General features: G+C 44.0%; 4 protein-coding genes across 4 annotated transcripts in view; all 4 read left to right on the forward strand.

Annotated features, from left to right (window-relative positions):
• LOC126558687 (inositol oxygenase) overlaps positions 1-10,880 on the forward strand; it is a 74,284-nt gene extending 63,404 nt beyond the window's left edge. Inside the window, exons 2-6 of the mRNA XM_050214736.1 lie at positions 9,199-9,242; positions 9,314-9,485; positions 10,046-10,391; positions 10,470-10,700; positions 10,772-10,880. Coding sequence (XP_050070693.1) covers positions 9,222-9,242; positions 9,314-9,485; positions 10,046-10,391; positions 10,470-10,700; positions 10,772-10,880 — 879 coding nt within the window. The 5' untranslated portion in view covers positions 9,199-9,221. The remainder of the gene's footprint in view (positions 1-9,198; positions 9,243-9,313; positions 9,486-10,045; positions 10,392-10,469; positions 10,701-10,771) is intronic.
• Positions 1-26,954, forward strand: part of LOC126559075 (coiled-coil domain-containing protein 25) — a 318,194-nt gene that overhangs the window by 226,337 nt on the left and 64,903 nt on the right. The gene's annotated exons all lie outside the window — the stretch shown is intronic.
• Positions 1-26,954, forward strand: part of LOC126565981 (serine protease snake-like) — a 320,396-nt gene that overhangs the window by 122,481 nt on the left and 170,961 nt on the right. The window lies entirely within an intron of this gene.
• On the forward strand, positions 1,299-5,969 carry LOC126556908 (protein suppressor of white apricot). The gene is made up of 3 exons (XM_050212464.1): positions 1,299-1,833; positions 3,028-3,200; positions 3,498-5,969. Exons 1-3 carry the CDS (start codon positions 1,364-1,366, stop codon positions 5,966-5,968), a joined length of 3,114 nt encoding a protein of 1,037 aa, XP_050068421.1. The 5' UTR covers positions 1,299-1,363; the 3' UTR covers position 5,969.

Raw genomic sequence — 26,954 nt, forward strand, 5'->3', positions numbered from 1 at the left:
AAATCATTAATCACGGATCAATCTTTTTAACCGATTGATCTCCGAGGAAGAAGTTGGATTATGGAGTTTGAACAGATTCAGTAGTAAAGGCGAACCACGACGAACCGCACTTTTGCGAGTACACGTGAAGGAAAAGCAATAATTGAAGATAACTCTGTCTCTCTTGACAAGGATGCACAAGATCGATAACTCTTGTGTTTGTTATTATTCCACAGGCAATCACCGATAAAGCTTTGTGCAACCATTTCTTGCCTAATTACGACAAATCCAAATGTCCGCGCGGGAATAACAATTACATTTCGTTACCGAAATTCTAACCGAATGCAAAAGGGAGCGTTCCCTACCCAACAGATGCCCTATTGATGTTTTTCTGCAACTAATCTCAACGTTCTATAGGACTTGCCATAGCTTGGTGAATGGTGGTACAATTAATTAAAATCGTACTTCCCAGCCGGGAATGGATTCGTTCCACGTTATACGAAACATTAAGCGACACCGATAACGCTAGTTACAATAATGATTGAACAAATTATCGCTAAAAAATAATAATAAAACAATCATCACCGAGCCTCTAGCGGCAGCATAGGCTTGCGGTCACCGTTTTGCCATCCGCCATTGCTTGGTAAGCGACGGCGCTTAATGCTTTTGTTGTTCGCTCTATTGTGCCAACAATAGCAACATACAGCGGGTCATTTACAACCGTTCGATACATTTTTTGACAAAACTAATTCGGGGACAGAATATTGTGCGTGCTTTTATATAATCTTACCTTTAGTTATGCACAAATTTTGTACTTTTTCCTTCTATGATTATAAAAACCAGTCGGTAACCATTTCTTCACACACGAAATGACACGCGAATGACAGTTCGTTTGAACCGGTTTTCGCGAACCGGTTCACCGTGTGTGTGTGTGCTGTGAATCAAACGTTGAAAAATGATTTTTTTATAATAAAATTTTAATTCATGTTCAAAATTGATTCATGTAATTTAACAAACATATCAATGATTTGATTCAAAAAATAAAAATATTGTTTTTTATTTAAAAAAATACACAACTTGTCAATTACTCTGTCTACCCACAGTGCTTCCTTCATAATAGCCATCTGTCCAAAATTTTCTACCACTACGTTTTGTTGTTTTGTTGCTGTGCAAAGCCGTAGAAAAATTTGTTTTCATGAAATTCTTCTCGAAAAATAGTTAATTAGACTGCTTTACGTTCAAAGCGCGACAATCTCCCAAAAGTGTTGACCGTGATTTGTATAGTTGAGCTTTGCGAAGCAAACCGTGTATACGCTTTGTTGTGTAAGCAAAAAGGGCAATCCGGGACCTCGAATGTTGTCGAATCGTGAAAACACAAACGTTCATGCGTGTTACAATGGCTGAGCGGTGGAACATTAGCAATAGTGCGTTGCGAGGTGGCTTAGGCACTAGTGGCATGGGCAGTGGAAGCAATACGGGTAGCAACGGTATTGGCAACGGCATTAGCTTAACGCATCCCGGAGTAATAATGACGGCAGATGGCGTCACCAACACCGCCAGCAACAGCAGCAGCAGCAGCGTTGGACTAGGAATCTCAGTAGGAGGACTACACAGCAGTACGGGAAGTAACAGCGCGACCGGGACCACCAGCTTCAGTGTACCTAATGGCGAGTCGGGCATTTTACGGCGCACCGGTCATTATCATCATCTCGGTGGCGCACCGGACAACTTTGACGATCTGCTCGTGTTCGGGTACTCGTGCAAGGTGTTCCGCGACGACGAGCGGGCCCGGTTCATCGATCAGGGCCGGCATCTGATACCGTGGATGGGCGACAATCAGTTGAAGATAGACAGGTTAATAGCTCCTTTCTCTACCTTCTATACCATTTTATTTCTGCTCAACCTAAAAACATGCAATATCAGAAACAAAACGTTTGTACCAATCAAGCCTAAGCCAAAACAGTGCACGTGCAGCAGCGTTCAACGAATCGACAACAGCAACACTTTGCGCACCTCATGGATCATCGACTGGTTCATGGGTTTACGGTGAAGTTACTCTTCCGATGGACGAAAATCACCCGATCCTCGCTGAGAAGAATGTTCTGAGGAGGAAACGAGGGAACATACTACAAGGAATGGAACATACTACTGGTGCGAAGGGATGAACCACAACACTAAACCGTACAACCTCATCGTGTCCGGCAAAAATTCGGCCAATTTTCTTGTCAGTAAATGATCGTTCGATCGTTTACTGTTGTGTACCAATGAACTGTGCCTTGCAACACTGTGTGGAACTATGGACTTCCTCCCGTTCGAACCGCCCGAAACTTCAACTAGATGCCGTATGCCTCGAAAGAACCGAACAGAAAAACAAAAACCGTACGTTATACCATTCATTTTTAGGTCTCAAAATATTCCAAAACAATTCCAACACACCAAAAGTAGTCGATCGGCGGCAGTGGTATGTATAAAACAAGTGGTAAATGAACACATCTCTCTGATTGTTTGATTTAATTCTCTACATTTTTTTCTCTATTCTTCTTGTGTTGTAAGCAAACATAGAAAGCAAAAACAAAAAATCTCTGCCATCATGCTGTCTGTTGCAGACGAATGCAAAACTGTGCGGAACGGTACGAATTAAGCTTTACGGTAAAAAAAAAAACAAAAAACGCGATTCGCACATGGATGGTTTCCTAATATTGGGGACATTGAAAATGCAACATATCACTCCAAAGAGGTAGTTTGCTCCCCGATATTGGGAACAGAACCCAAACCGAATTCGTACGTTTCCGTTACTGTTTGCATCAGTCTTGACAGCGGCACACATTGAGACATGAAGCAAAAGAATCCTAACCAAAACTCCTCCCAGAAAAAAAGAGATTTCGAATAAACGTATCACAAAAGCAATGTTCCCGCACTACCGGGGGCCAGGGGGTCAAACGATGGATGTTGATATGCTTCTTCTTTTCTTTGCTTTTTCTCTTTTTCTGTCTCTCTTTCTCTGACTTTGCCTGCGATTGTGATAATACCGCAACACCGGTGGCACAGATATGATGCTCGCGGTGCATTACACGACCTCACACCGTACGAACCACCGCCCGGTGGGTACCAGGATCGGTTGTCGGGGCTAACGGCGGCGGAACAAAAGGCAGAGCAGCTGTGCGAAGAGGAGCGTTACTACAGTCTGTACAACAATGAGGTGGAAGAGGAAATGTTTCAAGGTATTAAAATTTGTTTTTTTTTTTTTAAGCGAGGGGAATTAGGACACTAATGCTGTAATACATCAACAATACAGTTCACAGTCACAGTCTATAGGATATTGTGGTCACAGCAATAATATTGGTAGTAGAATTGGTTCAGCCCCAAATATGCTAATCGCTAAGTATATGATAAAGCACAATATCCAAAGAATTTTTGTAACAAAAAAAATTATCATTTGATGTTGCAAAGTGTACTATTCCCTCAAGCTCAAGTCTATGTCATGTAAATTAACGAAATTTTCCTTCCATCCCCTATAGAAGAAGCTCGCAAGCGGGAAACACTGTTGGGCAATCAGGTCCCGTTCAACTACGACGCACCACTACCTCAGGAGGGGGCCACCGTTGCCACCGTTGAAGCACGTACCAGTGACGACGACCAGGATGATGATCCGTACAAAGTACCGAAGGGTTTCGAAATTCCTCCCGATATTCCATTGCCCGAAAGCATGAAGGAGCACACGGTCATTGAGAAAACGGCCAAATTCATCGCTTCTCAGGGAGGTCAGATGGAGATTCTGCTAAAGACGAAGCAAGCCAACAATCCGCTGTTTGACTTTCTGAACCAAAGTGGACGCCTATTTCGGTACTATCGACATGTGCTGCTTGCCTTTCGCACCAATCAGTATCCGATTTTGTCGGAGCAACAAACGGACGAACAGAAGGGAACGGCTTCGAATGGCAGCGATAGCGAGCAGAGCGAAACGGCTCCAACAAGACCAAAAATTATTGTTCCAGCTATCAAGTACAAACCATCGGTAGATTGTGCGTACACGCAGCTTATTAGCAAGATTACCGGTGCTCCTATACCGACCATGATTGCCGAGGAACCGAACAATGTGACTGCGGATGGTGCAGCAAACGTACCCGGGCTTACCTCGCTCAACACGGACGTTGAGTACTATCCTGAGGGTTCGACTGCTTCCGTGGAGGTAAAGAAAGTATCGACCGGTTTGGCCGGGTTGGTTCAGTACGATTCAGACAGCGGTGATAGTGACGATCAAGGAGACGACAAGACGGCGGGCCAGCACGAGAAAAAGAAAATGGAAAGTCCTGACAAGGTTCAGGAACTTGCCCCTTTTCAGGGTATTGTTCCCCCTTTAAATGTTCACAATGTGATCGACCGAACGGCGATCTATGTGGCGAAGAATGGATATAGCTTTGAGGAAGCATTGCGCGCCAAAAATGATGCTCGCTTTGTGTTTCTCAATCAAGCACACGAATACTATCCTTATTATGCGTATCGAGTGCGGCAGCGCATGAATGCAGGCGAGAACGGAGTCGGAATGCAACCGCCTAGTCCACCGGCAAAGGTTAGGATGGAAACGGAGAATGGAACTGTGGTAGAAACGACACCGAGTTTGGGAATTAAAGCAGTCCATACGGCAGCACCGAAATCAGTTCCTGCGCCGGTAACGAACATCCAGCATCAGAAGCTGGGAGCTCCGGTTAGTTTTTCACTCGTCCGGAAACCAAAAGAGGATGGTGGTGGTGCGGTAAAGACGATGCCCGGATTGGGAAGCGATGAGGAGGAAGAAGTCGACAAAGATTCGAAACAACAGGAAGTGATTGGTAAAGAGCAAAGCAATGTTGTTGCCGATGGGGAAATATCGACGAAAAATTCTTCAGACGGCAAAGAGCACGAACGGAGCGAAATTACGAAGCCTCCGACTATCGTCACAGAGGAAACCGATAGCGAACTTTTTCTAGATGGATTAGATGTACTGGAAGCGACCTCACCACCTTCTTCTGTTAACCAAAGGTCCGAGCGGGAACCAGCTGATGCAAAGGAAAAACAGGCAGAACGCAAAAAACGTGCCAATATGTTCGTGAACTTAATTAAGCATGTCGAACGGAAGGTTGATGTAGTGTCACAAGATCAGACGGAAAGCAATCCACAAGTTGAAAAGCTTCCAGCTAACGAATCCACCTCGAAGGACACAGCTAATAGTGAGGAGGACGAAGGATCAATCCATTCAATCCGCTCAACTACTCTGTCACCTAAAGAGACGTGTACAAAAACACCAACAGAGAATTGCAACACGGCCACCACCACGACGATAATCGAAGACGATGACGATGATGATGATGATGATGTTGTACTGGTAAGCGAAACACGCCCCAAACCCATCCCACGATCCCGATCCCGGTCCCATGCGGATTATCTTTCCGATACGCAACGTTCCGGCACTGGTACCGATCGGCGATCGAAGAAGAAAAAATCCAAAAGTCACCATCGATCGACGCGTGTTAAGAAAAAATCGAAGAAGAAATCACGCTCCCGATCAGTGTCCCGCTCCGAACGATCCAGCTCTCGGCGGTCGCGCAGTCGCAAACGTAGCCGTAGTAGAACACGTCGTGGACGTACAAAATCGCGCACACGATCGAGCAGCGAGGACGTCAACGCCGGCCGGGGAGATCGCGCAAAGCGATTGAAAAAATCCAAACGTGCCACCCGTAGTAGATCGATTTCACGATCACGGTCCCGTTCACCTACGTACAGGCGGTCCCGTTCGCGATCCCGCTCCAAGACGAAACGATCCCGCAAACGGAACGGCTCCTCGGAGCGACATAAACGGAAGCATCGATCGCGAAGTCGTAGCTCACGGCGAAAAAGTGATAGTGAGGCAGAAGAGCGTGGCAGACGCGATCGTGGACAGCGAAGACGCGAGGGGCACTACGAGTATGATGAACGGTATCCACCGGCAAGGGCACGATACTGGGATTGCTAAATGGGACTCCGATCGGTCCTGTCAGTGACTGGCGGAAGTAAGCGGAATTTAATGTGTAAGTTGACTTAATAAATTGGAGTCACCGTCAACGTGCACGGATGCTTCGGTATTGTAATTGCTTCGTTATTTCTTCTTTAAATTCATCTATCAATTTAAGCTTGAGAAACTCTTGTTTTATGTAAACTTCACTCTAATATCAACTGTTTTATCTACCTGTTTCGTTCCTATAGTTGTAGAAGTTACATTAAAAAAACCTCTTCAATATATGTGTTGCACTCGATGGCGGTTTTACACCACTCATGTATCGTCTTTTTTACAATACATTTTATACATCGAAAAAATGTGAAAACATTTATCCATCGATTTGGAGAAGTACAAGCAAAAAACACTCCTTGTGACTCCTAGATCCAAACAGTAAAATTGTAAAAGTAAAATTCTATGACGATACCAACGGATAAAGTGACTTTATCCGTTGGTATCGTCATAGAATCATTCTCAACAGCAAAAATATCCTGAACTGGATAGGCATTGTTATCTAGAACTTGTCGCTATGGCTGAAAAGAAACCATTATTGTGACATGTAACCTTGCTGGACCTTTCGTAAATCCGCTAAGAGATAGGAGTAATTACCAACAATGATCTTTATTGGTGATCCTCTATCGGAAGTCCTTATTCTTTGGCAAGGACAAAGCAACAAAAGCAGCAAAAGCTGAAACATTTACTTTTACTACATCCATCTCTAACGGCACAGGCAACTTTTGAAGGGCCTCCCGGTGTGGTAAGGCTTTAGATGACGTAGGGTTGTTGGTAGTAGTAATTTTCATAGTCATTCAAAGATACCCTAGCTAATCTTTTTTTGAATCTTTTGATACCGCTTCTGTCGGTCTTTTGATGTAGCTTTTATCGGAAGTAGTTTTGTGGTTTCTTACTTCTCGTTCTCGGTTGAGGTCTCTCGTTACTTCTCGTTCATGTGATGTGTAGCATAATGATATAAAGAGTGGGCAAGGTTATTTATCGCGTGCAGATAGTTAGAAAGGACTGTACATTCAGTGCAGAGTTGCGATCCTTTTTTTAGTAAAAGAGTTCTCTAAGGGCTTTTACTTTATTGAGGTGAGGCCTCAGGAAGACTGGACCACTTCATCATGGATCGCACTAATCTATGGACGTTAACAATAGGCCAGATCGGTAAGCGACTTCTATTGATCACTTGATCAATCAGTCAGAGGAATGATGATGTATGCGGGGAAGTGATGAGCCTGTTTGATGGAGCTTTTAAAAGAGCTCGTGAAAGGATGATCGTATTCGTGTTTTTGAAAATGCCATGTTTTCATTGGAAGTTTAAAAAAATGAGCTAGATCGTAGGGAGGACTGACTATCCAACAACGTGGTATCAGCAAGTCTAGTAAACCATTCGATGGCCGGCGTGAACCTAGTAGATTGTCAAGCCGAGAAGAATTCTCTGGTATAGGTTCAAAGTTATTCATTTGCATGTTCGGATTCTTTGTAACGGTCCTTCACAAAATTCATCTAAAATAACTCTCAACCGTGTCCTGTGTCACCGCACTTAGCGATGTCAACACAAAACCCCCTTCAAACAATCCCTGATCATCCTATCAATCAGCTCAACTGATAATGATTTTCCATTTGCTACTACTTCTTCTTTGACCTATCAGCCCACTGTAAGGAAGCTGGCCCAGGAGCGATAGGACAGCAGTAACCTCCCGAACCGTAGACGCATTGCGGCCTTTTTTTCCGAACCACAACATAATCATAATCATTCACAATGTAGATAACGTTTTGCCACCGTGTAATTGTTTCGTAATTGGCAATCATTATAATTACAAGCATTCGCGATTTTTACGACGATCATTAGCAGCAACACCACTATCGAGCGAAAACGGGAGCATGATTGAAATAAAAAGGTAAAATAAAAAGCACACAACAACGAACCAAAACGCCAACTCATGGCAGAATCTGTATCATTATGCTTACACTTTCCTTGACCTTCGATAGCATTAAGCTGAGGCAGATTGTTAAGCAGACGATTGGGGAACAGTCGTTGTGAAATTATGTCTATACTAATCGTACCCGAACAGGAGATGATAAGAAGGGTACCGAGAGGTACCGTGTCTTTGTAGAATTTCGGTGGTTATTTAAAGTTGCTTTACCCCGGCCGTTGTGTGTCACATGTGCGTTTGCGGGTCACGAGACGTGTTATCAAGCATGATTTCTTTTTTTGTCAAGAACCGGCACGGGATCACTGAGCACGTATGCTTCGGAGTAGCACTAATCAACTGTCAAGTCCGTGTTGATGGGTTTGGTTGCAGTTACATCACTCGGGAGTAGTTGTTGGAATGGGTCTCTTCACCTCCAAAATGAGAACTTTGTTCTACTAGTTTGAGTTCCACTGCAATTGATCCTCTCCCTACACGAGACGATCGTATTTGTGGGCAAAGAGATCTCGTGCCTGCTGTAAATTGAAACTGGATTGAGCTAGTTCCTCCCGTGTGCATGGAGCGGACATTAAAATTTGCATACTTGTAGGATCAATAACGTGCGGATGCTGTGCCTTTTTGCGACTCGTTTTATGCTACCGGTGTGGACACGATTGTACACCAAGAAATGATCAATCTTCCCTGAGGTTCAAGCTGCTGGAATTTCTAGAACCTCACAAACCTTATCGATTGAGTTGTCACCCAAATTACCGATTTGCCTATCTTCGAAGTATATCCCTAGTCCCCAGTTAATGGAATAGATAACAAAGCATATAAACAATAACGAAACGAGATCAAAATAAAAAAACACACAACCGTTTACTAATCGGACAATTCAAATCCCAATAGCAGATTAAGCTTATCATCCTCGGTATCACCATCGCCACACCCTGGAAGGCATCTTTTTTATACACACACACGGACACGCCGATGGCAGACATCGTGGCAAGACTAATCTTACTGCAGCGGAATGATTGTGGAGCGGAGGTTCGGCAGCCCAGGCAGGAGCAGAAGAGAGATGAGCACACAGGTCGGCAGCATGGGAGGTATATAAAACGGCAAGTTGCCTCGTGCCAGGATCGACAGTTCTGTACGTACTTCTACCGTGGCACAGCTCGTGGCCACATCTGCTCGAAGTATTATTAGCTGACGAAGTGATACTGACGCGCTGTTGTAGTGTCTGGTGGTGACTGGTTGCAACCAACTGATTTTGTTAAGAATATAGCTGTGAAAAAGGCTGATAATTGCAAAGCTTCACCATGAGAATTATCATTGAAGAGGTATTGTTGACCTGCGCCACTATTTCTGTAAGGATTTAATTGTGACCACAGTTTCTTACTCCTTTTTTCAGCACCCAAACGTGCTGGACGTTTCGGAGCTGCTACGCCCTGAGCCAAAGTTTGTTGACAAGGAAGTGTCCAAGTTCCGGGACTACACGGTAGACGAGAACGATCCACTGAAGGAGCGTGTCCGTCGCACGTACAAGCTTATGCACACCCATCAAACGGTTGACTTCGTTAAAGGTAAGCCTCCATTAGACGATGTCGCATCACAAATACGGTTTGTACGGCCCCGATATCGTATAGATTAAGTTATGACCCACCTCGGATGCGTTCAATATTTGCGTCCAATCACGATAATCGCTATCAAATTGGAGACAAACACCAAACGGCGCCCAAACGGAACGACGCAAAATATGCGGCTGTGGTGGACCCTCTCGTGGACCAACACGTTACTGACCTTGCCAGTGGTGATCGGAGTGCAAAATCAGGTCGTGGTTTCGCATTAGCAAGGCCAGTAGAACGTCGCGCCTTTCTGATTTCTACTGATAAGCGTCCTAAGCTGTTTGTTTTGATAGTTTTTCGATAACGGACGAATGGCGGTGCGCCAAACAAACAAGCCGTCGTACGGTCAATTGTTTTAGCATGTGCGTGACGCTCGCATCTTCACCATGTGCTTGGCCATGTGCGCGCGCAAAATACGCGCGCATACTTTTCCACAACAATAGACGTTTATGATCATGAAGCTGGTAAGCGTATTTAGAAAACAATTTGCCCTTTCCCACCCCGGTTTCCCTACCCAGGCCGCCATGCGGATTGGCTCAAGTTCGATCACTTCAAAGCCACCATCCGTCAAGCGCTGGAAAAGCTGAACGATCTGGTTGATGAGTCTGATCCGGATCTGGATCTGCCGAACATTGTGCACGCCTTCCAGACGGCCGAACGTGCCCGGCAGGAGTTTCCCGAGCTGGATTGGTTGCATCTCACCGGTTTGATACACGATCTGGGCAAGGTGATGGCTTTCTACGGTGAGCCGCAATGGGCGGTGGTGGGCGATACGTTCCCGGTTGGCTGCGAATGGGGTCCGAGCATTGTGTATCGGGAGGATAGCTTCGTTGATAATCCGGATGGCAATAATCCAAAGTACAAGTAGGTGGAGTGTGTGTGCAATTTGGAAGGTATCAACAAGATAACATTGTTTCAACCTTATTGATTTTTTGCTTTCAGTACGAAAAATGGTATGTACGAGCCCAACTGTGGATTGGAGAAGCTGACCATGTCCTGGGGTCACGACGAGTATCTGTACCGGGTGTTGAAGCACAACCGTAGTACGCTGCCGGAGCAAGCACTGCACATGATTCGTTACCATTCGTTCTACCCATGGCATTCGGGGGGCGATTACCATCATCTGACCAACGAAAAGGACGAACAAACGAAGCAGTGGGTCTTGATGTTCAAGTAAGCTCGTTTAAAGATGTGGAATATGGACGGATTTTTAATAACTTTTTCCTGATCTTCATCCTTTTCAGTCGTTACGATCTGTACACCAAATCGACCACATTGCCCGATATCGAAGCGTTGTGGCCATACTACCAGGGCCTGATTGACAAGTACTGTCCGGGAGAGTTAGAGTTCTAATAGTAATCGTACTACAAAACCATACCAAAAGTTTATTCTTACAATAGCAAATGGAAAATTATTATAGGCATTCTAGGCTGGCAGAAGTGTAGACAAAACGAAAACCGTTACACCTAAACACGTTTCCTATCGAAGGATGTTTATATTAAACAAAACTGTGCGGCTCATCGATTTCAATCATGCTAGGAAACTGTGATGAACTTACAATTATTTTGGTGGGTGATAAACAGCATAGCAAGGAATGTTTATCGTTACCTTAAGTTTCTCGTTCTAAAATCTGTTATTTGTAGATTCCTGCTCACTTTCAGCTGAATGTAGTTAGATTAGAATAGTATTGTGGCGATAGTAAATTTGTTTAATAAAAACTGGACTATTGTTTCTAAATTTTGTTTTGTGTCCGGAAGGATCTCCCACGGGATGGGACGTATAAAGTAACAAAGTATAAGGCCAGAAAGTAATGCTGGAGAGCGGATCTGATTGTCCAGGATTCCCGTTAAAAACAACTTCTCGGATTTGCTTAGATTGCTAGACGTGGGCGTTAGCCTGTGAGCGGTATCGTAGACTTGTGCAGCAAGCGGAGTATATTTCGCAATGTGCGTCTATTTTCCGAAGATGTCCATTCGTCCTTCGACAGCTTTAAAACCACAAAACCATCTTAGATAAGCTTAGGATACTTGTTTCAGACGATGTTTCATTTTAAATTACACAAATTAATTCTTTTTAGTACAACTTACTTCGCACCAACTTCCAGTTTAAATTTTGAATATATGAACCACCCTATGCAACGCAGACTGTCAGCACGAAACGTCTCTCACACGAATTTGGTTGCACTATGGGCAAATAAACTACTCGCATCAAATAACTATGGGCGAACGCTATGGCCAAAACGCGCATCACGCACTCCAGCAGCTGAACAAAACATTCCATTCATTCGCTTGCTAACAACAACGCACCATTCACCTGCGGCACGGACTGTGTGCCACTGCTTCACCTTCAATTCTCCGAGTTTTCTTGTTGTGTTTAGATCGAAGTAAAAAAAAAGGTACCCTTCAAATTGTAACTGCTTTTTCGGACGGTGTCGCGTGTTTCTGTTGCTTAGCGTGTTAGTGTTGTAAATAAAGTCGTGAAAAGTAGATCGCGCCCAATGATGTACGGCAGAAGATCGTATTTTGGATGTTGTTAACTGATGTTGTGGTAAACAAAAAGTGTTTAAATTACTCCCGTGCGTGCGCGTTTGGTAATTTCTGTGCTTTTCCGTCTCGGTTGCCAAAGGCAAGCCGTGTATTTCGGCCAGTCGTCCCCAGAAGAAAGAAATAATTTCCACCATTGCTTTGTACGGTGCGTTCCTGGAAGTACCGGCGTCACTTACCCACACACGCGCACGGGATCAGCTTGTGTCATCATAATCAGATGCTCGAAGTGACCGCTTATTACGCATCTTCGCTCGTTTTCGTTCGAATGTAACGGTCACTAAGTGAAGAAGATAAATAAAAAGGGCAACAAATATCCTTTTCGATTGTTCGAATAAGTGGTTGTAAAAGAAATAATCGTGATTCATCATCACTAGGTGCATTCCGTGATTCGTGTGTTTGTTGTTTGTGTTTGGCGTGTCACCATTTTTGTGTGGTTAGGTCCGGGAGTGATCGTGTGTCGCGGCGGTGAAATTACACGCGTGCGTAAATTCACGGTCATATGATCAACCAAACGTGCCGTGTGTAGCGTGTCGAGAAGAAGGTTAAAATTTAACATAAACCTTCAACATCATCAACAACGAAGGCGGCGACGACGACTAGGCTGCCGGCGGATCCCACCACACCAGGCAGTGAAGATCAAAGCAATCTGATTCGATACAAGCGGCAGCAGAGAAAGCCTTTTCCCTTCTTTTCTACTCGATCGGGTCGTGTGGAATTGAGGTTTGCGGAGCGCAATCAAGTGGCCCGAACTTTTCACCTGATCGAGCGAAAGACCAGACACCCGGTCGGCCAAGTGTGCTGGTGGCTTTCCAAGCGGATAACAACGCAGTAAGTATTAACGCGGGCACCGAGATTTTTGCTCTGAGATTGGGGTCGCATGATAGCATCGATAAGATGTAAGATTTAGATTTCACGCCGTTTGCTTTAATTCTAGAGCGACACGTGCGCACGTGCGTGTGCAATTGCAGATGGAATCACCGTGGAAGGAGAATAATTAACCGAGAAGAAAATTAATAGGCCCACCGTCAAACAAGACAAGTACAAAAGGAAATCGGATGTTCTTCATTCTGTTGCTAGGGAAGAATCTCTTCCGATGGCTATACTCCGTTACAACTAACGGGGTTGTCAATGGGTACGGCAACGATATTATCATTATGCGAAGATGCGTGTCTTTTGCTTGATGCGACTTGTGTCACTTGCATTCATGCGTTCCTTCACGTGCACATCCGAGCGAAGTAGATCAGCATAACATAAAGTTCCATGCTGCTGGTGCTGCTAACTGTAAGCATCTCACTACCATCGGCATCCATTTCCGGGCAATGAACCTCGCTTTCCTGGGGGGACACAAATCGCACAAACATACCCATTCATTGCCAAGCCAAAGCGGAAGGCAAACCAACCGTCCGGACAAGTCAGCATTTTTATTTGGCTGTGGCGCAATTAGCGTAGTATGTACACTGCGTTGTGTGCCATTAATTAGGCAGCAAAATGAGCCATACAAAAGAGTTTTATTTGTTTAAGCACGAAGATTTACACTCAACATTCGTGCTGTTATTGGGGAATGTTGCTACATTTGGGCTGATGTCATTCGTGCTGGTGCAGCTTCGATCCTGTACGACACAACAGGATGACATCAGCAGCTACGGCCCAAGGGTGCATCCTTTAGCGCAACGAATTTAATTGATGAACTCATCGCGCTCAGCCACCACCCAAGGATTGATTACTGATGAAGGCTACTGTTTTGCTGTAGTTTTGCTCGTTATCAATGCATCCCTAAATACAGTCATTTTGCAATGATTGTAGAAATATTTAAATGACACACTTTGAACAACTAGCTCAGCATGCTGCATGATCTAGATTATACAGTAAGGATCTCTCAATTGCTATTTAGAACACCGATCAGCTGATCAGCTTGTGTGTTCTGTGAACTTCAAAGTGGCAGCAATTTGTATCGTTCTGCAGTTACACAACAGTTTCGCGTCATTGTCGATGCCGGTGTCATTAGTGCGTCGTGCGCTTGCATCATGCGTGTTTGCTCCGCGGGCAATGGCAATTTCTAAAGGCTGACACTAAGCTGCAGGCGGCACAGGCAAATTGTTGTGCTGTCCACAGCTCGTCTTGTTTTGTTCGCGAATGCAAATGCAGGTTGCATAAAGCGCAGATAGCAGCAGCAGCTGCCATTGGTCTATCTGGTCGCCTTAAGCTCGCGTTTATCCGCAAACTCGTGTCTAAATAAAAAAAGTGTGAAAATTGAAAAAGTAAAACAAAACAACGATCGATTACGATCGTGTGGCGGGAAACGTCCTTGGCCGGCTTGTGGAACGAAAAAAGGTGCATCATTCATATCAAGGTCGATTCCGAATCACGTTCCATCGTAAACTCTTCACGTCGTTTGGTAATTTTCAACCCGTTTCCCCCCGAAAAGTGCATAATCACATGATTCGTCATAAACGTCTTGCGCCTTGCGGCTTGGTTGGTCCGATTGGCATTTCCAGTGTTTGAACGGGGTGGGTAATTTTATGCAAATTTTTTTCGATCCCCGTACTGACCTTGAAGATGTCCGATGTTCTCTGTATGTGTGTGTACTTTTTGATTCGCTGAAAGGGAAAGAAATTTGAACCCTTTTTTAAAGGGAAACATGTTTTAGCGATATTTTTATTAAATAATTCCCAACATCTGTCTCCGTTTGCTTCATGTCTTTTATATACAGATAGCAATTTAAAGCTTTATTAATAAAATTTGTTCCAGGCGTTCATAGTACCGGTTTATAACACTGAAGCACCGGTATCAAATCTCTTTCTAGTCGTCTCATTAACTATCCAGCTCTGGTAAATTAAGCCAACAAAGCTGGACATTATGGGGAATAAACCTTTGTTGAGGTTGTAGAGCCAGCAGAGATTGGCAAAAGCAGTCCGGAATCTGCAAATAAAAAATTCTACTTTATACGTAATATGAGTTTTTATTTTGGAGCGAAAAAATCTTGGAATTCTGAGACATATATCGTGCCGTGGAGACTAACAACTTTGGCTTTGGAAGTTGTGGCTGGCGGCCCCACAGAACGCACGCATCCGCAGAACGCACGAGTCCGAAAGCCACTGCAACTTTGTGAAGCTACAGAAGCATCTAACTCACGCATTCCGCCAACAGTAAAGCCACCAGTCATAACTTCATGTCGTCCAAACGTAGTTCAATTAGTTCAGAGATCCAATGCTTCCAAAACGCATGGAGCCGATGACCACAATAAACTTGTGGTCATAGATACCAAGATGGACGTTGTTATCTAAAACACGCTGTTCTGGTGATAGTTATTCAAAATCAGGAGATGACGGTGCATGTGGAAAAGCTCTTTTTGTCGCAACTTATGTCATTGATTGATCCTTATTCAATCATGCTGTATGCAAGAGGATAAAGCAACTGATCGGCAAACCCCGGAAAAAAAGACTATAAAGACCCAAAGGCAGCTCAAAAACTGGTAACAATATTCTTGAGCAAGGATTTGTAGCAAGGATGTAGGATATTGTCCAAATTCAATCCGTTGAGCTACCTGATGCAGGTTAATGTTGATTGTTATCAGAGGTAACTCTTTTTCTATTTTTAAACTACTTGATCGTTCTACTACGTCTTTTTGAAAACAATATTTTCTTTTAGTAGCAAAGGTCACATAACTGTTTGTTAAAATAGCACATAACTCTTTATTTTAGAAGATTTTAGAAATACTTAAAACCTTACTCTCCTTGGTGTTAATTTTCAAGTATCACTGCCTTTAAACCAACAAACAACATTTATTTTGATTCCAAGTCTTTTCATGTCCAAACGCAGACACCAAAAAACCGTCCGTGTTGGCTCCAAAAAATAACAATAATAATAAAAGCTAACTCAAAAGATCCATCCTCATAAGTGCTAAACAGCACCGCGAAAGAAAAGCTAAACCATCCACTTGTAATTAAATCATTTTCTGGCTTTATGCTTACACTCTTTTACGGCAGCCAGCTCTTTTGTGTGGTTTCTCCAAATTTTATGATTTGCTTTTTCCAACTGTTGCCATCGTTAAGTGCTGCTGAAGGGTCGTAACAAGCGATTTTGGGCAGCCAAATTTTCAGTGTCCGATGTCCCAATGAACCTGACAGGGCAAGGGAGAAACATTTTCTACCGGTGTATTCAAACAATCCTTAGCAAGTGGATCGTGTCCAGGTTTGGGTGGCCTTCCGACGGGTGGCTTTGTTTTGCATTTATGTTTAACCTCTGTCGAGTGTTTGCGACCTGCTACGACCTTCGGTGGTGGGAAGTGGCCCTGTCCTAGGACGTGAGGTTTCTGTGCACCTTCAACTTCAGCTTGAGCTTTGAGAAATTTTGTTCACTGAATCTTAAGCAAATTGAATTGCGCTTTGTAGACGGTGGTGAACGATGTCCTGTGTGTTGAAGAAAGAGGACTTAACATCCACCCTTCTAGTGGGAACCTGAACAGCGGTTTTTCGTAACCGAGCTGTCACATCTGATTATCTGACCGCTCATAAAGCTATCCAACAAATGATCACCATCGGGAGATCATCATCCACTGTTCCGTGAGAAAAATTCGCTACAAAACCGCACAATTTGCTATGAAACCCGGTTATGGAAAGCGTTGGTTTCTGTTGGGTTGCGTTTTGTTTTGCAGATTTTATTTATAACAGCTTGAAAGGGAAACCACCGCCATTGCATAACCCGGTCTTTATCTACTAACGATAAACGAAAGGAAAAGCTCCGTAACACAACGAACGAAAATAGGTACGGTGATCGTGTAAAATAAATTAGCTTAAGTCTGTCCTGCTAGGACTAGGAGATTATCGAACTGATATGTTCATTTGATTGAAAATTATCAAGTTTTTTTTTAAATAATTTATTCAAAGCAATTAAACAATCTAAAAGCTATAACAACTCTACTGAATTTCGTCCAATTTTTGAAGCAAACTATTTCGCCTCCCAATGAACAAAACAGTCAAAGTAATCATAATTCCCCTCAAAAAAGGCCTAAAAATTCTGATCAGGTGTAATTGGAGCAAAACATTTATTTTTACATCAACTTCTCTCGCATTCAATTTTACGTCCGTCAAGCTCATTCGGTCCCTCGGGGCATTTTTCTTGTGCCGAAAATAACAAGCGAGAGTGAGACATTTAACGGCGAAGGACAGCATTTGTTGTGTGTGGCCAATCGCCTACCATCTCGCTGTGCAGAAACAATTGAACGCACCATCTGGACACTCCGTTAACGAAAGCTTTATGCTGAAGTGCGTGGCAATATTTTGCGCTGGAAGCAGCAGATAACAGAAATGATCACAGCACAGAAAACAAAAAGCGCAACACAAACAAGCATAAAATTAATATTCTCCATGTAGCAGTCGATTCCGAATCGTCCGAGGGCCGCGGGGGATTGTAAAGAGCGAATTTTGGAGACTTTCGAATGTGTCCGAAGCAACATCGCGGCTTTGGTTTTGTTTTCACCCGCTGCTTTTTTCCAGGCCACTCCTTAAGGGGGGGCCAAAGTCCAGTGAAGATTTTTTTTCTGCTTCTCTCTTCTTTGTATGAACAAGTGGCAAAAATCGCCGTTATGACAGCAACAGAGAGGTCCCAGAGAGCCCCTTCGTTCTTCGCTTCGTGTATGGTTTGATGTGCGCTTTTTCAGGAGTGTCAGGAGCCTTTCTACATGTTGGGTCGCTAAAGAAGGTGTTAAAATCAAGGCGCAACATGTTTTTTTTTTCTCATAAATTGTTGTTCTATCTTTATAAAAGAATTTATTGCACTTAATGTTTGTTCGAAAAACCATGTTATTGGTGTATTCCAATCGAAATTCTCCGATCGAGGTTCCTCCACACAATTGCGTGATCTGGGGCTGGCTGTGAGCAAAGTGCGAAGTTTTAATTTTTAATCGAAAAACTTTCATCTTCCACCTTTTTTCCTGGTAAGGCCACACAACACACAACACATACAGCAAATAAAATTAGCACGCACCGATTGTGGAATATTAAATTTCACTCTGACCATGGTTTCTTATGATTGAACATAAATAATAAAATATTGCTACATGACGCTATTGTACGTATCTGTCCTGTTGTGTTTTCGATAGCATTAAAGCATTTTTATCATCGCTGCAAAAAGATGTTTATTTTCGCATGAATGTATTCTTGCAACAACAAAAAAGTACTTTTTTATAACACATCACCCTTGGAAGTGAAAAGAAAATTCAAACATCTTGAATTTGGTGAAACCGGTTCCTCGCTTGTCAGTGATTTCGTTTGCGTTATTATATTTCACCACCAACCCAAACTCTCGTTCTCCGTGCGTGCATGTCGTCATCAACCCGTGCTAGTAAAATGATCTGAAGTAATCAAGCTGGAAACGTGGAATAACGTTGAGCAGTTTTGCACCATCCGCGGCAGCGGCAGCCAAACTGGATGTTGGCGAAGAAGTAGCAAATGATGATGATCGCAGGTTCGTCGCTTGTGGAAATGTTTTGGTAAAAAAATTACCCGTCTAAGTCCTTCTGAAGGTCAGTGTCAGGTGACTGGAGACAGTGAGATGAGGCGGTTGAGGATCTGCTCGAGACCAGCTGACGTTCAGCAGAACAGGATTAATAAAAAAGCAACCAGATTTTCACGGCGAGGAATTTATATTATAAAACGACGAATATCCCAAGGCCAAACAAGTCTTTCGTTGTGAAGATATCCATTTCTTGTAGGAATGTGATCAAAATTTAAAAAAAAATGATTTAATGACACTTTTTTGCCATGATTTAGGAACAGTTTTATCATCAAACACGCTATCTGTTAGTTAAACAGCTCAGTTATTCCTTTAATTGGTACTGTCCTAAATACTATTTGTTATTTATTTATAAAGTTTTCAATCATTAATATCCTCTGATTAATGGCTCCAAAATTCAGCGATATTGTACGACGCGAAAGATGCAACTATTTGACCCCGACAGTCCACCGACAGTGACCGAATGATCTATTCCATACGCACAGGCGCAACATTCATTGCCATGTATCGCTCGATCTGGCCATCGCACTGTGACCGATGGGCTTAAGATGTGTGAAGCGGCTGGAAGGAATACATAAATATGATTACCCTCAGCGGGAGGACGTACCCATGTGGGGTGGTTACCAGATTTCCGACCCGGTGATGTAGCTGTGTGACTTGAATTTTTAATCTAATTCAATTCAACTGTCAATGTTAGGTGTCTTACGCACCAGCACACACACTCACTCACCTTGAAGATCTTCTTCTGTGTGGACTTGTGCTGCGGCTCACTTGTGGCACGTTGATGGTGTGAATTCAAGGTCAGTAGAAGCGGATTGACGACGGGGAATCAAACCTGCCCACCTGAAGAAGTATCATCGGTTTTGGGCAGAAATAAAGACGACCAATTTATGCCCATTTGCTCAGTGCACGTGTGAGTGACAATGATGCACGTTGTTGCTGTGTGTAACGAAGCGAGTAGTCAGAAAGATGATGACTTGTGGCTAAGAAGTGTTAGTGATTGCATAATGTATGCCGGTCTTAGACGGATTCGCTAATGAATAGGTGTAGGTGAAGGACCCGCGACGCCACCAGACCAAGAAGCCAGTTTGCATAACCTAGCTCCACTAACGCCAAGCACCAGAGATTATCTGTGTCATGTTGGGGCTGCTGGGAGAGCTTCTTCGAGAACTTCTGTTTGTGGAAGATCTTCCAACGCGTCCGGATGACCCAGGCTGCGGGATGGATGACTGGATCGAAAGGTGTGACTTCTTTACCCACACACAGCGGAATGATGAATGACGCTGGTCGAGGATTGAGTTTTTATTGATCCATTGTTCTGCCCAGCAGTGCTTCCATCCCGGACATGCTCGAAGGTGCTGATTGGTGAAACAAATCAACGAACCTCTTGACCAGAGCAGCGTAACATCTCGCGCGTTACGGTGATTGCGGTGAGCGGTAGGAAACATTGCCAAACGGAGCACAAACTGATGCCATTCCCGGGCTGAAGATGCGGGAGACCCCGCGTGACTTAACTGTTGGGTTTCGCAACCTTCTTCACGATGTCTTTCCGTGGCACACCGTGCAACGGTTAGTGGTTGGTAATGTTTGAATTTTAGATGAACTTCCGGCGCAAGAATTAATGCCGAGCTCTCTTAGAAAACGGGCGGGTGTACCGACCTCGGTGTGATCACATAAGGTGGTTGGGCTGTGTGTGTTTTTTTCTGTTTTGATTCAACATTCTTGCGCAAATACCATCGAGGATGTATTTGTTTTTGTTTCCATTTTGGCAGTTACTGTACCATGCTTTGCTTGCGGAGGCCTTAGTCAGGCTTGGAAGAGGCGCTCTTGGTTTTGGGAGTTATTTTTGTGGATTATATTTTAGGATGTACGTGTACCTTTCTCGTTTTTTTTTTTTGTAATACGTTGAGTTGAGCATTTTTTACATCCATAATTTGGCAGATTCCTAGTTCCCTTTTGTCTTCCTAACAGTCATCCTAAGACATTAGGATGTAGCAATAGAACCGGCATTAAGATAAAAGGCAGAGTTAAGCTTAATTAAATTCTGTCTGCTGCTTCCTCCGAGTTCGACAGTTCCGTCAAATCTGTTGTGCCACAACCGTTCATCGGTCCCAAGGTTTCTCGCAACTCACTTTACGATTGACAGAGCTTGCAGCAAATTACAACCATCCGAGATATGTCATTCGTGGTGCTTTTAGAGAACAAAAATTCCCAATTTACCGACGAGAGAAGCGATGCTGGAATGCTTTTTTGTCTACGTATCTCAGCAAGAATTTCTCCTTCTTCACATGAACATCAGCGGATTTATATTTCCACGGTACCGTTAACTTTTGGATTTCCTCAGATTGTGGGGGGGGGGTCTCAGTGACGATTGTGCTTCAGTCGTTATTCGTCATTGCCGCTGGTCGCTCTACACACACACAGGCACGCTATTCCACCCCATCGGCATCATTCGCAGCTCCAATGAACCCGCAAACCATCGTCGGACATGTGCTGCATTAGTGCTGCTCCAGCTGACCTGTTCGTTTCCTTGCGGGTGCACCACTTCACAGGTCTACTGCCCTTTTGAGGTGGCCCCCTCCCAAACGGCAAAAGCAAAATTGGTGAAACACCCGGTCAAAATGAAGCGTATCATCGTTTCGGAGACTTATTGACTTTCTGCTTTCTGTAAATTTCCAAGCTACAAGCAAAGCGGACGACCGAGCTCTGGCAAAGATCATAGTAATCTTCATTCACGGTGGAAATTGGAAGGTGGAGGCCTCTTTTGGAAGGTCTGTGCTGGATTCTCCACCTTCACCAGCATCGTCCAGCAGGGGGGCCATGTTTTAATTTGCAACCTAACCTTAGGAGGTCCTCTGAAAAAGCTGCGATCCGAGAACTTGTTTCCGAATTTCGTCAAGGTTGTTTGGGGGAAAGGTGAAGCTTGTGGACACCTTGGGTTGCCCTTTCGCACCGAATGCCAAAACAACACCGACGGGTGTATGAATTCAATCCAAGTATTTGCTTGGGCTGCTATAAAAATGTGCTATAATTATATATTGATAGAAATGAATAAAATTATAAAAAAATGGGAGTAAAAAATGTTGGCAAGAGAATGTCCCACAAGTTGCTCATCTCTCTTCATTCTCTTCGTTAACATACTGACTTAGCAATTACTGTGAAGCTGAACTGCACATACCAACTACTAAGTTTGAACTTCACATGCGATGTCCGAATAGATACGAGTGATTAAATTGCGCTAAATTACATACCACCCACATCAAGTCATTAGCTTCTTTTAGTTAAAAATATTTCATTTAAAAAAATCATTTTAGCCACAAATCACACGATCGTGCAGAAAATCCAATCCAGAGAGGTTAACTTGGTCAAGATTAATCGAACGCTATTTCCCAAGCAGCTGGTTCCCGATGAACTGCCGTTCCCGTTCGATTCGATCGAGAAGCCATGAGCCGATTGGTGGTGCCGCACAGCAGCAACCTTTTCGGCCGGGTGCACATGATTTGCACCAAGTGCTCAATTTATTATCCCTCCCGAGGGTTTGATTGGTACGGCAGGTCAACAGACGCAGATTGCAATCCTCGAGAATGCTTCTTATGGTGGAGCCGATGGTGCGGTTGTAAAGCGTATGAAATTGCGATGAACTTTCTCTCATCGCGATTTATGTGAGTGATCCGCAAAGTCGCGAGGGTCGTTCGGGATTTCCTCAAGAAGTAAGACGGTTAAGAAGCTTGATAGTTCCTTTTTTGTGTGCATTGTAGGAAGTATGAATTCTCAGGAATGGAGTATGATTGTGAAAGCCGAAAACTCCCCCAGAGAAGCTCTTCATTAGCATACACCTCTGTAGAAGTTAACCTTCTTAACCACCTTCACCGATTGACGACTTGTTTTATTGCGCATTCGCACATTTCTTTGTACCTCCAGGACAAGTTGTCTGACAATGTGTATATCCATGTCCAAAAAGTGGACTTCCTCATTACGGTGGCAATAAAAATAGTGACAACGATGTGTAGAGATAACGTTGCCAATCCGTTTTTGGTTCACGAATTCCGGCAGCTCATTGCAACAGTTCTGCCTACGGGGAGCAACCCAAATCCAAGTCCACCTCCACATTGGTGGTAGCAAGAACAACTGCAACGCATACTCAGATCCACCCGTCTAGCGGGTACGGTGGTGTTGGGCCCCCGCTTTTGGCCAAGGTCACCCTGATGGTTTTGCTGGTGCATGGCAAGGTTGGGACAGGTTCTTGAACGGCGGTGCAGCAGTAATTTGCATAGCCCAGCCATTTAACCCTTTAAAAAACCGGAGCACACAATTTAAATTGCATTATAAAGAGCGAATGGCGCTGGCTGGTGGGTCGTGTTCGGCTTGGTTGCACCTGCACGCGCCTAGCGCAGCATGGTTTGCGTGGGAACTCATACCCTGCAATCGACTTCTTTTATGGCGTCCTGACGATTGGCGGATAGGTTTTAGAGGTTATTTCAGTCAAAAACATGCGAGAATATCCCGTTGGCCTGCCGTCAAGTGTAGTGTTCCGGTCCCGACCAGACAGTCCATGTCAAGATAGTATGCTAATTGCCAGGTGTCAAGATTAGACACTAGATCAAGGGAATACATCGCTCGAGAGACTCCTCGAGTGGACTGACGTTGACGTTTCCCAACGGAACGGAATCAACTGCCCACGCACGCACGCATCCATGGGGCCCACTAGTCCCGGATGATGAAGAGTTCTTAAAAACTTTCATTTTTTCTCCCTAGGTCGCGTGAGAATGTTGGCGCATGTTTAGGTTTTTTTTTTGGCGGGTGCGAGAGATGTTGAATGAAGACTCCCTTTGCTTGAATGCACTCAATCATCAGTACTGCGGTTTCTGTGGTACACCGACGACAAACATATGCCCGCATCATTGAGCCCTCTGGCCCCAGAGCGGTGTTGACACAGGGTGTTGCTGTGTACAGCCCGGGCGTTCGTTTCGTGCACGATCGCGAACAGGAAAAGTGAACAAACTAGAAATTGAGGCCGAGCGAAGCTGCCCTAAAGGCATCAGGTACCGTCTGCAGTTGCCGATGATGATAGCGGCGGACGCAAGCTCACTTTTACGTCGAAGTGCACGTGTGTATCACCGCACGCTGCCGCATATACGTAAGCGTACCGCGTGTGTACATATGGGCTTTGGTACGCAATTACACCGATGTACACCATTCGCCGTGGCGCGGACTTGGTACGGAATCGACCACCCTCTCTGAAGCCCAATCGCGTTATCCAATCGCTTGGTAGAGCAAGTGCTGCGCGGCCTCCCCCCTGGGATCGGAGTGTTTGGATCAGCAAGATGTGGGGAGTCAGGTTTCGCGCTCATAACCTGAAAATTAGAAATTTCATTCCCTCACTCCTCATTTGCTGACGTTCGTTCTATTTTCACGGTGGACTTATTTATCTATTTTATGGCCAATGGTGCTGGCAGCAGCAGCAGCAGCAGCAGCAGCAGCAGCAGATACGGTCGACGACGGCGGGTTCACCTTCCAGAAGGAAAAATGAAGCGCATGGTCCACGAAACGAAGAAGCAGTGAATGAAAGAAAACTAGTTGTGGCTGCAGCTAGTGCTGAAAATTGTGTCAACCTGAAACCGGCAAGCTGCAGCCAAATGGGCCTGGGCGGAGTAGGTTTATCTTTTCAGTAAAAGTAGCTCCCGAGGTCGTCAAATCGTCAAACATAGAACTGCAGGGGAAAGAAGTTGTTCTCTGCTTCAGCTATTTGCTGTTGAACAGAAGTGACTAATGCTGCCTGGATCTATGCAGGTTTAGCATTATCAATAGCAACCCACAAAGTACAAGAGAAATTCCAAGTAATCTGAAATAAGTTCAGACTAGACAAACACAAATTTAGGATGTAAGAGGCTTTCGAAAATTGTAGTAGCAACTCATTTTGAAAATAGGGCGGTCGGTTTTCGCTCAGCAGTACCTGAGCTCAAATCCCATCCGGACTGTTTTCTCGTAGTGAAAACTGACATCTCTATCTGCTTAGAATTCTTAAATATACTGGAACAGTCACATGTACCTTGTGAGTTGTAATGAATTCTGTCTATTCCCATATCAACTGACACTTAAATGTCATAGTAATGTCTTGAGAATGTTACCAAAAATCGAAAATAATATTTAAATATATTTTGAGACTCATATTTAGTGTGAACAAATTGAGTATGCCTTGCACATATTCGTGGTGCAAAACCCAGCATCAGTTGTTTTTCCACAAATCCGGCCGCTTTCGCTGGATGGAGGTTCCAAAATGTATCGTATCGTCAACTGACGATTGTTTCCTCAGCCTTTATTTCATTGCTGCTGCTCCACAAACGTGGACATGGTCGATATGGACAAAAACCACTTGGCGCAGCTCCGAAAACAAATTGTCACTCCTAGCCGGGTTGATGATGTGACTTGAAACGTGGCAGAACTGTCAAAAACATACATATTGACAAACGAAAAATAAAAACAAGGGGCTTCTTTTGGCGCGCAAAATTTGACATCCAATGTCATCTTACTTTTTGGACACAGTAGTAATTTAGATTCGCCAGCATAATCCATCAGATCTCAGTTGCCAATTGTTTCAAGATATGTTATGGTGTTAGAACCTTATCATTGCCCCTATATTTGACAGATGTTGGCTAAAAATGTCGGTCATTCTCACGAAAGTCATCTACACCCTGTTGAGAGTTTAAGCACACTAAAGAGAAGAGCTCTCAAGGAAACATAAACATAATAGATAGTTCCATGTTAGTCCCATCATCTCAACAAAACTTTAAATTTCATTATTTTAGTTACAAAAACAAAGCTGTAATTTAGTATCCTCGTACCGTCATCCTATCAGCGTTAAAGCATGCCGCCATAGTGATCACCACCGATCACAAAACAAATCGTATGCTTTTCTCCTTTTTGCGTGAACAGGTTTTTCGAAGCCTCCCGAAAAAAAACAACCAAAACTTGATTACTTTTGTTTTGTTTGCCGGAGTCGGTGCATAAAAAGCCTGTTTTATATGTTAATATCCTCTTTCACCCTTCGGCTAAACAGTGAATGGTCATAAACGTCCCCAAAAAAAAAAACCAAATCCTCATCATCAACAGCTTTACACAGCTTCACTTCCAACTCGATCACCGATCGTTGCAGGTCGAGTGGAGCTATTTGGCGCGATTCTTTCATTTCGAAGGTGGACGAGTTAAGGAAGTGGAAATTCCTGCTCTGACACAGTTCGAATGATACCCGATACGGAGAGATTCTTTTTTTCTTCTCTTACAAGTGAAAACTGGTCACTTCGGTTGGTGTGTTGCCGTTTGTGGTTTCGATTTCCTTTTTCTCTCATAAGCCCAATATCACGATTTTCTCATCATTCGCGGCATCATTCCAACTCACACACACACGCGGATTAGCTTTGAGTCACCGATTACCCGAATGTGATCTTGTGTGCTGATGTCCGAAGATTTAGCTTTCCGTGATTTAGCACCAGCTCATTAACAGACCGATCCCATAGCATCCGGAAGGGGTGAACAGTTAATCAACACGGAATAATCCGATTTGGGCAGGTTAAATGTGTTACGGGCCAAAATTTGAAGCACCTGGTCGTCACGATAGCCACCTATTTATCGGTGTCAAATCCGATGCAGTGTGTTGCAGCTGTTCGCGGACGATTGAAGCAGGTTTGAATCATTTATTCCTTTGAAAATGATGCTTTCAATCAGGTGTATTCAATCTGGCTCTCTGTTTCGCTCGCCGAACGAGATGCTTTTCTCTGGCTATCGTTTCGTGTGGTATCCGCGCACATTCATCACAGCAGGTTCCTGCTACGCAATTAGCGCGTCCTTGTGGCAAGGACGACCACTAGCGTACGGTTGTGCCTGACGCGAATCGAAGAATGTCACGACGGCATTTATCGCAGTCTCTGCTGGCTTGTGGACAGTAGCAGACACTGCTGGCAGCGAAGAAGCTTCTCGCTTATAAGCAAATCAAAACAACATCTTACGGTTCCTTTACTGACTGCTTTATTCTCTGTTCTATACTATAAATTGTCTTAGGAATACAGAAGTGTGTGTGCGTCTGTGTGTTTGGATGTGTCATATCGTATCTCTGTCCTCCAGCAGAGACAGCGAGTAAAAATCCAATAAACACTCCCCGGGAGGCAAAGCCATATTATCCTACGAAGCCGATGTCACAGCAGCCGATGTGGCATAATAATGAGCTCGGGATTAAAATATTCTTGCCGGTTGTTTCGTTTTACAAATTTATTCATTTTGCACGTTTTTTTACCTAGCTGATCGTGGGTTGCTCATTTCCAAAAAGATATTGTGGGAAGTGGTTTGAGAAATCAATTTGGGTTTTTATTTTATT

This window comes from Anopheles maculipalpis, chromosome 2RL (genome assembly GCF_943734695.1).
Source record: "Anopheles maculipalpis chromosome 2RL, idAnoMacuDA_375_x, whole genome shotgun sequence".
NCBI classification, from domain to species: Eukaryota; Metazoa; Arthropoda; class Insecta; order Diptera; family Culicidae; genus Anopheles; species Anopheles maculipalpis.

Bases quoted from the DNA above. Each gene is read 5' to 3' on its own strand.
- LOC126556908 (XM_050212464.1), top strand. From the start codon at position 1,364: ATGCGTGTTACAATGGCTGAGCGGTGGAACATTAGCAATAGTGCGTTG. The intron at 1,834-3,027 runs GTTAATAGCTCC...CCGGTGGCACAG, and splicing joins AATCAGTTGAAGATAGACAG to ATATGATGCTCGCGGTGCAT. The intron at 3,201-3,497 runs GTATTAAAATTT...CATCCCCTATAG, and splicing joins GGAAGAGGAAATGTTTCAAG to AAGAAGCTCGCAAGCGGGAA.